Source organism: Zootoca vivipara, chromosome 2 (assembly GCF_965207765.1).
Source record: "Zootoca vivipara chromosome 2, rZooViv2.hap1.1, whole genome shotgun sequence".
Classification (NCBI taxonomy): domain Eukaryota; kingdom Metazoa; phylum Chordata; class Lepidosauria; order Squamata; family Lacertidae; genus Zootoca; species Zootoca vivipara.
Window position 1 is genome coordinate 102,703,073 of NC_142584.1, and position 15,170 is coordinate 102,718,242.

Consider the following 15,170-nt stretch of genomic DNA (forward strand, 5'->3'; position numbering starts at 1 on the left):
GCTGCTGAATTCTCTGCACTCCACCAAATTCTGTACTTGTGCAGAATAGAAAAGGGGGAGAAATAAATGTGTTGGAAGATGACATGCAGGTTGCGGAATGGGGTGTGGTTGGGGACAGGAGAGAGATGAGGACCTAGTGGGTGGGGGGTATAGATGCCACTATTTGAAGAAGTCCTGCGGTAGTAACATTTTCAAGGCTTTTATTTAAACTCTTGTTTAAATAACAGCAGTGTCTCTATCAGGATTCAGACAAAGCCAGCAGATTCTACACTTGGGGACTGAAAGCCATGCAGATCTCTTTTTAAGATTACCCGTTTGCGCTGTGGGGCCTCACCTGTAGCAGTTGTTGTGGAAGCGGTTGTAGCTGCCAAGTGCGGTCAGGGCTCCCAGCCCGATAGCATATGAGAAGAAGATCTGGGTACCAGCATCAATCCATACCTGGGGTGAGGGGAACAGCCGTGGTATAAACCCCACCGAGTGGGCGGGCAGAACTCTTGTTTGCATGACCAGGCCTGGCCTGGCCAGAGGGCAAAGGTGCAGTTAGATGCAAAGGCCTGCCTCCCTGCGCACAGATATTGGCTGCGGCCTCCGTTTCCCCAGCTGCTTCCCTGTTTGAAACCTTCCACGTCCCCTATCTTGGCAAATGTGGCATCCCAGTTCTTACCTGAGCGACAGCAAGCTTGGTCCAGTCCGGTTTCAGGTAGTAGATGATGCCATCAAGCGCACCGGGCAACGTCATGCCATGCAAGAGCAGCAAGATGAGAACCACGTAGGGGAAGAGTGCAGTGAAATAGACCACCTGCCAAACAAGGATATTATTAGGACATTGCCAACACCACACTGGTGCTGAGTGGCTGCAATCAGATTGGTGGGTTGCAAGGTGAGGATGCCTGGTCTGTAGGAGGAAAGGATGGGGCTCATGTTAAAAAATGTGTCTTTTTTACTGGGGAATGATATGTAATGAAATGAAACGGATGTTTAAAATAACATATGTTTAAAAAACCCAGAAGCCTTTCTTCTGCGAATTATAGGGATAGAACTACCTAAATTGTATAGAAATTTATTTATGTGAGCGACTACAGCGGCAAGAATGGTACTTGCCCAAAAATGGAAAGAAGAAGAAGTCCCAGCAAAGGAAGAATGGATACAAAAACTTATGGAATATGCAGAAATGGCAAAACTTACTGGAAGAATAAGAAATCAAGAGACAAACTTTTTTTAAAAATAAAAGAATGGAAATGGTTTATTGAATATTTACAGATAAATTGTAAGCAGATAATAACACTGGCAGGATTATTGTAATAACCTGCAGCTATGTAAGAGTATATATATATAAAGAAGATAAATAAATGAGCAAGTTAAGTTAATTCAGATATGCAGAAGATAATAAATTTAAAGAACTGCAGAAAGAGGGAGAAGGAAGTCAAGTTTTAAAATGTCAAAATGAATGTAAAATCAGTGAAATGTATATATTTGAAAAGTGTAAGTACTTTACTTATTTTTTAAAATGTGTCTTTTTGGGCTCAGAGACACACCAGGAAATTATTTGTTGGGCGCCACAGAAGAAACACTTGTGATGCTCAGAACGCCCACCCCAAAAAGCAACACACACACACACACACACACACACACACACAGGAGAAATAAGGGCAACTGTGGTGTCACCTGATACAAGAGTACTGGCCGTATAACCTCTCACTCCCATCCACATAAAGAATTAACGCCAGATGTGATAGGACGCCAGTTGCATTTGCTCGTATTTAACAGCGATGAGGGTATTTTCTTACCACTGCTTACGCAACGTTTTTCCATTCACCACAGCAATTGTATAATGACAATTACTAGCTGACGTCATGTGTGCCTAGGCGGGGGTTGGCCTTTCAGCAAACACCAGCGGTGCAACCACCATCAGAAAATTATTACAGATCCGAGTGCTACATCGGAAGGAGGAAGTGACAGCGTGTTCTCAGATTCTATCTTCGCTGGGAGTTTTTTTTATTACAGTTTCTGAACTACAAAGAACAAATTTCAGCATTAAGATGCTGATGGATCTGTCATTACTGACCACATTGCGCTCCCTGTGTGTTATTATTGCCAATATACACTTGTTATCAGTGGAGCAGTTATGTAATTTTAGGCTTTAGACTTATTAGGGAGAGAAAGGGTGCTATTTAAGAAGTGGGGGGGGGGGAAACCCTTTTCAGCTTGAGGCCCACATGGCCTCATAGGGAACCTTTAGTGGGGCCACATAGCAGTGGTGGGTGGAGCCAGGTGGGAAAGTGGGCATAGCTGCCAAGTCTCCTGTTTTTCACGGGAAACCCCCGTATTTTAAACCGTTTCCCGCTGGCAGCCCGGATTGGGAAAAATCCCGTAAATCCCCTGGATTTCCTACCTGCCAGGGAGGCTCCATTTTGGGTCCTGGCGCCGCCCGATTTCTGTTGCCCAGACATAGGTAGCGTGGCACCGGAAGTTGCTTCTACGCATGTCCGGACATGCATAGAAGCGACTTCCGGTGCTGGTGCTGCTCCCGCATTTTTCAGCGGGAGACTTGGCAGCCATGGAAAGTGGGTGGGGCAACAACTGCATACATCCCAGGCTACATGGCAGCCCTGCAAAAGTCGGACACACCCATCTCACCATCCATCAGACAAGAGGCGTTTTCGTCATAGCATTGCTTAATACGGAGGAATGGTAGTTGAAATTGTTGGAGACAAAGTGGATAGGTTTGGTTAGAGAAAAGCTATTGCTGAAATTATTAATAAATAGAGAAGCCCCTTTGGACTTTTTTTTTGTTTGTATAAAAGGAAAATGGATTAGTCTGAGACATTTGGCTGGGAAGATTGGGGAAATATTGCCTAACAGAAAGTAGACTCGCTGGATGTCATTCTAGAGTGGATATTTTGAATAATTTCTTTTTATGTAACTGACAGGTGGAAAATCGGAAGTCTTTCCCTCCCCCCCCTTTAATTCTGTTTTTTTCCCTTTGGTGTTTTATTTTCTCTTTCTCTGTTTTTGTTTTTATTTACATTATTTTCTTTTATCTTATTGTATAATGAAAAAACTGTAATGAAATCTTATTTTTTTATAAAAAAAACAACCCAAAGAGGCATTAGCACTATTCAAGGGCAGCCAAAAGCACCCACAGAGGGCAGACTTCATGGCTGGTGAGTCTTGATGGTCAGATTGAGGTGCCTGGATGTGTCAAATTGAGGTGTCAGATTGAGGTTCAACCCCCCCCCCCAGGTGGCTGAGGCTCCCCACCTGAGGCTGCTTTAGGTGGTATTGTGTATAGTTTACTTCAAAATGTGTTATGGCAGCCTTGCTACATTTGGGCGGGGGGTTGCTGTCCTGATGAGCATAATCTTGAGCATTTGCCCTAAAATCCTGCCCTGCTGCCATAACCGACTGTTTTATACTTCCTCATAAGCTTCCCCCACAGTAACATTGCACACACACTTTTAAAGAAAGACCTGTTACCTTCCCAGTTGACTTGACCCCCTTCCAGATGCAGAAATAGACAATGACCCAAGTCGTGAGCAGGCAGAGAATCAGCTGCCAGCTAAGGTCTCCTGGTTCAGACAGACCCCCTGAAATCCGCAGCACCTTGTTCCTAAGAGGTGGGTGAGGAAGTGGAGAGGGAATTTAGCAGGGGCTGCAGCTTGAGCATGAGGAGGACAAGAAGAAAAACCATTTGCCTCTGTCCTTATCTAGTGCTGATCCTACCATTAGGCATTGCTTTAGAGATATTCAAAATATTAAGTGAGTTATAAATGATTTAAACAACTAACTACAGTAACTAACTAACTAACTAACTAAATGTAGCACCTCACTTCAGATGACAGATTTCGGGTACCATTAAAAGGCAGCAAATAGTCAATCACTTTCGTTAATATAATTGATATAATATTTAAAAACGGGTCTCTGCAATGGGTTTCTCCTTTGTGTTGTTTTTAAATTTATCCGCTGTTATTTTCTGGGCTATTTTTAAAGCTGTTTTTTAATTATATTTTGTACATCACTGTCAGGGGACCTTCCTACAGGGAACCTCCCCCTCCCTCCTTCTGACCAGCACTTCGCCCAGTGAGAGCAGCAGCAGCAGCAGCAGCGGGTCAGGTGGAAGTTAGCGGGATGGAGGAGGCAAGGCTCAGTGATGTTGGAGAGCCCTTGCAACGCCTTGACCAGCAGGTGGATGGGAACAGGCAGCCCCTTCCGGCGCCCGGATTAAGGCGCGCCACTAAATGTAAGGTCGGGGGGAGGTGTTTTGGGGTGCCTAAGCTCTTATGCTGGCCACGCAACAGGAAACGTCCACTCCCGGATTCTGCAAGTGACCAGGAGGTCATGTTTTCTACTATCTCTGCACTGTAAATATTATGCACAATAAAACCGTTAAAGACAAGCATGGTCTTTACTCGAGAGTGGCCTCAACAACACCATTACAATCACCTAGAAACGTGTGTGGAAGGCGATTAATAAACAATGTTAGTAAATAATTAATGTATATAAATTATATACTGTCTTTTTTTTTATCCCCATGGAAAGCACCCTTTGAATTTTCTGCCTCAGGCACAAAAATGTGTAGGACCCCCTCCTTGTCTGAACCATTCCTCTCCCTCACGTTCCAGTCTCCCCTCATTCTTCCCCACTTGACCCTGTGAATTCACGAACCTTTACTGCAGGCCCCATACCGCCCCCCCAAAGAGACGGACATCCAGGTATCCCTCTAGGGAACTAGTACCCACTCACTCCCAGAACTCTATGATGGGCGAACGCTGGTCAGCCAGGTTGCTGCAGTTTCTGGCAGTGCTGCTGCTGTTGTTGGTGCTGTTGTTGTAGCAGCCGCCCAGGCCAAAGAGCTCAGTGCACTGGGGGGTGTTCCAGGAGTGGCCGCAGGTGGCCCAGGGCAGGGTTTCCGTCAGCGAGTGCACCAGGTAGAAAAGGGCCCAGACGAGAATCATGATGTAGTAAGAGTTGCAGAAGAAGACAATGACCATAGAGGCCAGGCCCAGGCCTAGGGAGAAACGAGATGGTCAGAGGTTGGCCCAGGGGAAAGCGGAGGAGGCATGCGGTTCTTCCTGAGGGAAGGGCAGCATGTTCAATTCCCACCAAGGCCTGGCTTGGGCATGCAGTGAGAATGAAGTGGTAGAGTCCCAGCGTGGTAGAGCAGAATGTACCACTTTACCTTCCAGGTGAGAGATCATATCTTGAATGCTCCCTTACGTGAAAGGAAAGGGAAGACCTCCCTGCAAATAGAAAATAAGCACTGTTTTCCATCTCCTGGTTTTTTTGTTTTTTTAAAAAAAAAAATAAGGAAGTGGGGCGGCCCCTCACTGACAGCCTGAGATCCATTGAAAGCTGCCTTACACCAAATTCAGGTCATTGGTCCATCTACCTCAGTACTGTCCACACTGACTGGCAGCAGCTCTGCAGAATTTCAGGCAGGCCACATCCCCAGGTATCATCCTTGGATACGTCAGGGATTGAACCTGGCACCTTTTGGGTGCCACTGAGCTACAGTCCGTTCTGGCACTTCCAACACCCCATGACCTCACTCTGCTGCGTGCGCAGACTAGGCCTAAGCCCTGCCTAACTCCACCAGCTTCTTCTTCCATGACAACTTTCCGTCTGAGCTGCATAGCTGATAGCGAAGGAGGCGTAGACTCTCCTGGGGGGCAGGGGGGGGGAGCTGCGCCAGGGAAACCTAGAGTCTACATCACGGGAAGCTCAATTCTATAGCCTACATGTTGCTGTTACTATTATTATTCATTGCCTGCCCTTCGCACTAAGGTCCCAGGGTGTTACTACAAATAAAACACAACTTTTAAAAACAGTTTAAAGCAACTTTCTATCGCTCACAGAAATAAGGCGGGTCCTGAAAATAAATTATCTCATGTGTCAAAAGCCAGGACCAAGAGGTGTGTCTTCATATACAAATGAAGCATCCGTTTACCTAATCTGCACACTTTATTCTGCAAGGCAAGGGGAAAGCCAAGTCTCTGTCAAAGCCCCGCCTCCTCATTCAGCCCCCCAGTCCAAATTCTGAGCCATCACAAGAGACATGGCCCACACGCTTTCAAGCTTCCCGCCACCACGTCCTGAAATAACCTTAAGGACTTTAAAACTTGCTCTGAATTCTTCATCCAATACATTATTCAACGTGTTGGCAGAATCCTCATAGCCCCACGTTACCCTGACTGCTAATGTACATAGGGGTATGGTTACGGGGCATTTCAGGCCATACGTCAAAACGCATTTACCGATTGCACGGCTGTTGCTGCCAGCCCTTTCACCTAATCTGCCATGTCTGTCTCCCACCCCGGTGTGCTAGTGTAGCCTTATCCATATGCCTGGGAAGCTGTCTCGCTTGCTGGTGTAGGCCCAGCTCTGTTGGAAGGAGAATGCATAATGCAGCTAGGGTTGCCAGACTTAATAGAGGACAGGACTTCTGTGCCTTTAATTGCCCTGCTCTCTTTTGAGTCTGGAAACCTTAAAGAGAAACCAGCAGACCCTTTGCTTGGAAATTAAACAAAGGGTCTGCTGGTTTCTCTTTAAGGTTTCCAGACTCAAAAGAGAGCAGGGCAATTAAAGGCACAGAAGTCCTGTCCACTATTGAGTCTGGCAACCCTAGTTGCAGGGGTGGGGAATCGCTGGTGGCTAGTACTGAGAAGTGACAAAATCGGTGGTAGTGAAAGGGGATTCTCCACTCACAGGCAGACTCAGTCCTGGGTCTACATTCGCAGACCCCACCCACCCCACGCTCTCCATTAACTCAAAGGCGCGACTCCCATGTCCTCATCCTCCAAGCAGCTGTTTAGTAAAGGGCCTCAGGGAGCCCTCTCTGCTGCTCCTTTTCAGGGCTGTGCTAGTTCTTTTCCAGTAGGCATCCCCAAACTGCGGCCCTCCAGATGTTTTGGCCTACAACTCCCATGATCCCTAGCTAACAGGACCAGTGGTTGGGGAAGATGGGAATTGTAGTCCAAAGCATCCGGAGGGCCGAAGTTTGGGGATGCCTGGTCTACAGCAAGGGCGGAGGTAGTCTGGTTGCACTCCACCCCCCATCAGCCCACGGCCCATGTTCAGAGTTGGAGGGAAGTGTAGTGCAACATTGGGAGCGCCACTCATGTTTCCTCATCCTTGGTCTGTCGAAATGGTTGTCAGGCCTTCCAGGGAGGAGTTTCCATATTGAATCAACGAGCCCCCACCCCCGGCCAGGCATCCACCATGGAATCCCCGTGCAAGGTTCCTTGGCAGACAAGTTGATGTGGGCTCTTCTTCCCTGAAGGGCAAGCCTTGTTTGAGCTGCTCAGCAGGGCTCAAATGAAGCACAGGAAGGCTTGCTGAAATCCACACTTCACAGACTCCCTCTGCAAACTGTAACTGCCTCATAACCTTCGAAAGACAGGAGCTTGCTTGAGGCCCGGCGTGGGAGTCTTGTTATAAACTCAAAAAAGCAGCTGGTCCCTGCAAGAGTCCCCCCAGCCAGCTTAGCTCTCTAAGGCCCGGGGCGCCCCGCACTCTGCATGGGCCTGGCTGAGGGGCGGGCAGCCACAAAAGGGGGCAGCCTTCCACCCAGCCCCTATATAATTCAAGCCCTGCCCCAGGTTACATGAGAGCGCATTCTTAGAGCCCTTGACATTTTCCTAAATCTGAATGTACTTGGGGGGAGGGGATAAGTTGTTCAGGAAGGACGTCATTATTTCAAGCAAACATGTCTATTGTTGCTGAACCCCTAATACGCCTCTATGTCGCGCTGGGGACCCACAGAACACAAATGGAAAAACCTCTGTTCTGCTAGGAGACTCTCTGGAGCTACCTAAGGCCAGTGTTGGGCCCCTGCAAAGGCCCACACCACTTCAAGGGGCCCCACTGCTTCCCATGGGCTCTCTCCCTCTGCAGGGCTGTATGGATTGGGCCCAGAAGCAAGGAGGCAGGCACACTGCAGGTATCTCTTGGGCCTAGTGCACCCAAAAGCTTAAAGCTGGCCCTGAGAATATGCTTTTTCCCTGGCAGCAACTCCTGTGGCTCCTAAGCGCAGCCTGCTTATTATGCGGTTCACATTCCAAGCCTTTTACCTTTGAAGAGTGGGGCGATGTTCCAGGCAGAGATCCCACCTTGCTTCATAAACTGCCCCAGGGCCACCTCCAGGAAGAAGACGGGGATCCCCCCGACAAAGACGATTAGTAGATACGGAATCAGGAACACACCTGTGCAGAAATCGGGAGTCAGCCCTGTCGCTGTTAGAAGCACTGCAGAGGGGCATGAGACACGGGGCCTTTTCGGTGGTGACCCCTTAAAACTCTGGAAACCCCTCCCAGGAGAGTCCTGTCATCCTCACTCTCTTTTTGTGTGTGTTTAAGCAAGCATTTGATGCCCGCTTAGACTATACTCCTAACCCCACTTACCTAGGGGTAAGCCTCCTTCCGAGTAGACATGGTTAGTCTTCTGCTCTGTTTGGAATCTTTCGCTCTGTGCTGCTCTCATCTTAATTGCACATAAACTGTGCCATTCCCCCCCCCCCAACTTTTAAATCATTTCATTGTTAAGATATTTTTAGAGGGTTTATTTTTGGTGAGCTGGTTTGAGTATAAATTGTACAGAACAGTGAAGGGAAACAACCCAATTAAATGAATAAATTAAATAAAAAGCCGTTGGCCTGGCTCAGCAGTTTCATATGGATGCTAGGAGTCAGATCCTGAGTGTCTTCCCCATTTTCATAGAATTACACGGTAGGGAGGTACCCCAAGGGTCATCTAGTCCAAACCCTGTAATGCAGGAATCACGTCTTTCTCTCCCTTGTTGTTCACCAACCTGCTATTCAAGGTGGGGTGGGGATGTTGATCCCTAGCTCCTGTTTACTTCTGCAATGGGTTCTTGTACATTTAGGAGCATCTAGCCCAGCACTGTCAACACTAATTGGCAGCAGTTCTCCAGCATTTACAGACTAAAGGGAAATGTCCTACGCGGATACACAAAAGATTGCATCTGAGACCTTCTGCAGGCAAAGCAGATTCCCTGTCCTCAAGCTAAGTGAGGCTCAGAGTTTCATAGCACAAAGCCATCAGAAGACACACAACCTCGGGTTCTGAAAACAAAGAAATCATTTCCTTAAACTCTAAAAACAGTAAAACCTGCTTTACCAATTCTAAAAACAATGTCAAGAATTTTTAAAAACATATATGTAATTTTGTATATTGTTGTTTCCCCACTGTATATATACTTACTTGTTTTTTGTTTTTTTTTGCTTCTTCCCTGCTCTGGGATTGAAAATATTCAATGAAGATCGTGTTACAAATACTTCAAATCAACCAACCCGCCAGAACAAAGTCTCAGCAAGGACCAGACATCATCCAATCACCTCCCTCCGGGTAAGCTTTCCGCAAGCAAAATGCGGATGAATGCTCAACAAACAAGTTGACAGGAGGAGCCCTGTTTGCATGTGAGCTTCTAGCCTCCCCCTCCACTGCACTGAAGGCATTCCCTGGCATGCGGTGCAGGCCACTGCAAGCAATGCTTTCTTGAGCATCTGCTGCTGTGTCCTAGAAACTGAATCCTATGGACACAAACCAATGGACAAGGCCTAGGACCTACTCTGTTTTCAAGTGAATTCCACCTGGCTAACATCCATGGACCCAGTGGCCTTTAAAGGTGGTTTGTTTCACTCTGCTAGTTCTGGAGTCACATGGCCTTGATTTAATCTCCTCTGTGTCCGCCGTCTGGCCCCCAAATTGGCTATTTTAGAAGCAGGTTATACATAAACCCAGTTTGAATTGTGTTGCTCACTACGTGGATCGAATAAATCAGCGGGGGCACAGAATGATTCATCTGATGATTTCCATAGTGGTTTTGCATCTGTGGGTAGGGATGCCTGCTGTACTTTCAGACACTGCCGGAGACGAAGCGTTGTCCGCCGCCCCTCTCTTTCTTGTGTTACAAAACCCTTTGAAAGAAAAGCATCCCAGACCGTTCGGCTCGGCAGCACAGAATCCGCTTGCAAAATCTACCAGTGCCAGTCAGAGGATTCAGGTTCACTCATCTGGTCTCATTGAACTGAGACTAATCTTCCCACCCTGCTAAGGTTTGAGAAGCCAATGAGCAAAGTACCCACAGCGGCTCCTTCGCTCTCCCCGCCTTCCCACCCCTCTGGAACATCATGTGATGCTGCACACACACTTCCTCAGCTGGGTATGTGGGTTATGCTTTTCCCAGTGGCCACGAGAGATGAATACAGGGCAGAAGGAAAGCCATTAAGGTCCCACATGGAGGGATAAGGGCAGAAAGGAGCAGGAGTATTGCGATTCAGAACCCAGGACTGAATCAGAAGGCTCAGCTAAGGAATCTGATTTCAGCGCTGGGTCTAAGAGAAGCAGAGCAACAATACAGAACGATGCCTCTGAGCACGTGCAGAGCTATCCCAGTTTTTCCTTGGACCAGCCCCTGTCCATGTGGAATGAAAACTAAGGTTTTCAGGAAACAGGGATGTCAGGCTCGAGGAACCACTACTGCTCCCAACATCTTTGACTACTGGTCATGCTGGTCAGGGCTGCTTGAGTGCAGTAACAACTGGAGAGGCAGAGGTTTCCCATCCCTGGGCCAGAGCCTGGCAATCCTTGGATAAGGTAAAGGTAAAGGGACCCCTGACCATGAGGTCCAGTCGTGACCGACTCTGGGGTTGCGCGCTCATCTCGCATTATTGGCCGAGGGAGCCAGCGTATAGCTTCCAGGTCATGTGGCCAGCATGGCGAAGCAGAGCAGCACATGGAAACGCCGTTTACCTTCCCGCTGTAGCGGTTCCTATTTATCTACTTGCATTTTGACGTGCTTTCGAACTGCTAGGTTGGCAGGAGCTGGGACAAAGCAACAGGAGCTCACCCCGTCACAGGGATTCGAACCGCCGACCTTCTGATCAGCAAGCCCTAGGCTCAGTGGTTTAACCACAGCGCCATAGTTAGAAGCAATTTGAAAGAAAGAGTTTTGCTCAAAAGTATATGCATGTAGAATCATAGAATCATAGAGTTGGAAGAGACCACAAGGACCATCCAGTCCAACCCCCTGCCAAGCAGGAAACACCATGTGTCCCACTTTTTTCTTCTCTGATAAAAGGATTCTGTAGAGTGGGTTAAAAAAATAAAGGTTCCAAATCTGACAGTGGGACAAAGAAAATTGAGTCACTTTCTTGCCTCTTAAAAACAACTGTTTGTCTCCAGCCTTACTTACTTAACCAGGTCCCAATTAGAAATAATGCATGGTCAGGGATTAGGCACATTTTAGGGACGGTGCAAAATTTTGCAGCTGCAAAAGTCACAATCCGAGGGTATAGCTTGACTGGTCAGGTGGGGCTGCAGCCGATGCTCGTCCTACCCAGAGTAGATCCACTGGAGTTAATGGACGTGACCAACTTTGGTTTGTTAATTTAAACGGGTCTACTCTGAACAGTACTTGGCTGGATATAGCCCCATGATTCTTTACCAAGTGGTAACTTAGCACACAGCTAAACGTGCATGGGACTAGTTAGGCTGTGAGCATATTCACAGGCAGCAGAGAGAATGTTGTCATGCTCCTCGCAGTCTCCCTCGGGAGGTTGTGGGCTCTCCTTACTTGGAGGATTTTAAGCAGAGGTTAGACGGCCATATGTCATGGATGCCTTAGCTGAGATTCCTGCATGGCAGAGGGTTGGACTAGATGCCCCTTGGGGGTCCCTTCCAACTCTACATTTCTATGATTCCATGCTGCTTCCGTGTCAAGTTCAAGCACATGGTAAAATCCCATACATCACTTGCTACCAACAGACCCCACACCTATTTGTATACTCGCGGTAGTCTTCTACCACTTAGGGATGAAAAAAAAAATTCTCATCTGCATTGACCCAGGCTAACCAGAAGCGAACAGAAGAAGCTGCCCACAATGTGTCAGGACACGGAATAGGGAAGCTGATGTTATAGTCATAAAAAGGTAAAGGGACCCCTGACCATTAGGTCCAGTCGTGACCGACTCTGGGGTTGCGCGCTTCATCTCACATTATTGGCCAAGGGAGCCGGCGTATAGCTTCCAGGTCATGTGGCCAGCATGACAAAGCTGCTTCTGGCAAACCAGAGCAGCACATGGAAATGCCGTTTACCTTCCCGCTGTAGCGGTTCCTATTTATCTACTTGCATTTTGACGTGCTTATAACTGCTAGGTTGGCAGGAGCTGGGACCAAGCAACGGGAGCTCACCCCGTCACAGGGATTCAAACCGCCGACCTTCTGATCAGCAAGCCCCAGGCTCAGTGGTTTAACCACAGCGCCACCTGGGTCCACGTTATAGCCATAGGAACAACAAAAAAATGGGTTAGGTACTACAGGGCACCAGGATGATTTTGCTCCTTGCAAGTTACTAGAAGCTACCTCTTCCCAGATCAAATGATTTACTTCCTCCAAAAAAAGAGTGTCCATTTTCAGAGAGGAGTCTTCTCACACTCAGTTTAGACACCTGCTCTCACCCACCAAACCTGGTCCCCCCCCCCGCAGCCAGCTCCTCACCTCCTCCATTCTTGTAGCACAGGTATGGGAAGCGCCAGACGTTGCCCAGCCCCACAGCAAAGCCAACACAGGACATGATGAAATCCATTTGCCGGGTCCAGGTCTCCCGCTCAGGAACGGGCAGCTTCCCGGGGCCCACGGGTACCACCAGAGGGGCAGTGATGGCTCTCCCTTCATGGGTGGACTCTGCTGTGCCACTAGTCGGCTCGGCACCCTCTGCCTCAGCCAGCTCTGAGCACCCACTGCCCTCTGTCAAGGCAAAGAACAAAGGATTAGTCAAATCAACCAATAGGTGCAGGGGATCAAGCCAGTTTTTGAACAATCGCAATGTATGGCTGCACGAGAGCTGAAAAGGATAATTAGCCTGGGCTTCCTCCTTTTGAACGCGTCTCTTCTACGTTTTGCCACCCAACTTTCACATTTATCTTTGCCACCAACAGGACTAGAAACTTAAATTTCAGCAAGAAACAGAACCGGAATGTTCAGAAGTCATCTGAAAGAATTTACTCTTCCACTTGTATTGTTTCATTTTCGGCATACAAATACCAGTAAAACAGTACGTAACACATGACAAAGAAACAAAAGACATGAGCATCGGTCAAAATTTAGTATCAAAGAAAGTAACATTTTTGTGGCTTGTCCTTGTTTAGTAGTTATTTCCTTCACAGGCTGTAAATTGCCTAGTTTTTATTAATTATACAAATGGACAGCAGCGCTTGCTTTTACCCTGGGAGAGATACTTTAGGGAGGAAACCTAATGATCGACGGAAACTCACCCTTTCCTGAGTGTCATTTGCAAGATCACTTACTATGGGTTAGTTATACCTTAGCAACCTTCAGCCATACCGAGCAACTTGCTCATGAATGCCACTGCATCAGCCTGGAGCAAGGTCTTGAATGCCACACAGCTCTCCGTCTTAAGGTCCTGTGCTGCTAAACATCTTTATAAACGGCTTGGGCGAAAGAGTAGCTTATCAAATCAGGGTATGGCACAAAGCACAGAGGAGAAGCTAATGCCATAAAAGTCAGAACCAAGTCTTAAAAAGACCTCAACAGGCTGGAATGCCGGGCCAAATCCAGCAAGATGAAATGCAATAGAAATTCAATAGAAATAGGTACTAAGAATCAATAAGCAAAAATACAGGATTGGAGCTGGGTGAGGTTGGTAGGTTTGAGAAAAGAGACCTAGCTTTGTATTAATGCAGCTGGAAAGGATTTAAGAATCTTAGGTTATTGTCAGCTAAGGATGAGCCAGCGGTGAAACACAGCAGCGTAAAAAACGAATGCACAGACTGTATTAACAGATCACGAGCAGCAAAAGTTCTACTCTTAGTCTGCACTAGTCCAACTGTGCCTAAAATACAGTTCTGGGTGCCACATTGTAAGACAGACATTGATCAGTTGAAAGGGTGACCAAGAAAAATACAAGGGGTCCTGGAAACAAAGAAGAACGACTGAAAAAAAGTTGGGTAAGTTTATAACCTGGAGAAGAGAAGACTCCACAAGACATGATGGCCATCTTCGAATATCTAAAAGGCTGCCCCACTGAAGATGGGAGGAATTTGCTCTCTGTCGCTCCAGAGGGCAGGACCAGAACCAACCAGTGTTAATTGCCAGGAAGCAGAATTCAGCTAAAAGGGTTAGGAGCAACGAACTGGCGAAAGCTGTTCAACAATGGAACATTCCACCTTGGGAGGTGGGTGGGCTCTCCGATGGAGGCAATGAAGCAGAGGCTGGACACCCACCTGTTAGGGACGCAGTGGTTGCATCCAGGTATTGCAGGTCCCGCGTGGAGCTGAACTAGGCGATCTCTGAGGTCTCATCTGAGTCTACATCTTGTGACATTTTGGTGCCTCTAGCTGCTGCCTTAGAACATCGGGGTGCTGCCCTAACCCCTGCCCCAATCCTTTTCATATCAAGTTACAGGTGGTGTAAGGATTCTAATCAGTGTTAATAGTTGCCACAGTTAATAGTTGCCACAGTGGCCAACCAGGTACCTGTGGGAAACCCGCAAGCAGGACCAGAGCACAAGAGCTCTCGCCTTCTCCTGCGGGTTCCAGCAGTGGGTTAAATTACTCCCCCTAATGCTATGGCTTTGCTCTGGAGCCTATTGCTTCCCTGGCCTGGGCAGGGCAGGAGTGGCACTCGTTTCCCAGGTTGAAAATCTGCCTCAGACTGTGCCAAGGAGCTAGCTTGGCATCACGGCCTGCCCTTTGAGGCCCATCTCTGCTTTCTCGTTTCTTCAAGCGCCAAGTACTTCAGAAACACTTGAGCAGCTTAAAGAAGGCAGGAATTTTCCAGGCCTACCTTTTACATAATGAGCAAAACCCTTTTAAAGGGGAGGGGGAAACACACACACAACCCACCCTCTCTCATTCTGGAGTCCGAGTTTCGACGTCACAATGCAGGGTGGTGAGTCACCCACTAGGCAGCGATGCTGAATCCACACATTCATACACATGCGGAGGGAGTCACAGGAACCCGCACATCAGGAATCACACTCACAGTGGGTTTACACACACACACACACACACACACACACACACACACACACACACTGAAGTGCTTATTGGGGTTGTTGCACATGGTGGTTTCCATTTCCCCCACTCCCAATGAGCTGCGGGATCCCTTTTTAATTCTTTCTTTCTGAAGCGAT

The 15,170-nt window shown here is 47.7% G+C and overlaps 1 protein-coding gene across 1 annotated transcript in view; it reads right to left on the bottom strand.

Moving 5' to 3' along the window:
• LOC118080878 (sodium- and chloride-dependent creatine transporter 1) overlaps positions 1-15,170 on the bottom strand; it is a 28,972-nt gene that overhangs the window by 11,593 nt on the left and 2,209 nt on the right. Inside the window, exons 2-7 of the mRNA XM_060271267.2 lie at positions 12,515-12,763; positions 8,070-8,201; positions 4,744-5,008; positions 3,478-3,610; positions 665-799; positions 335-438 (exon numbers count right to left, since the gene is read on the bottom strand). Of these exons, the coding sequence (XP_060127250.1) occupies positions 335-438; positions 665-799; positions 3,478-3,610; positions 4,744-5,008; positions 8,070-8,201; positions 12,515-12,763 (1,018 nt within the window). The remainder of the gene's footprint in view (positions 1-334; positions 439-664; positions 800-3,477; positions 3,611-4,743; positions 5,009-8,069; positions 8,202-12,514; positions 12,764-15,170) is intronic.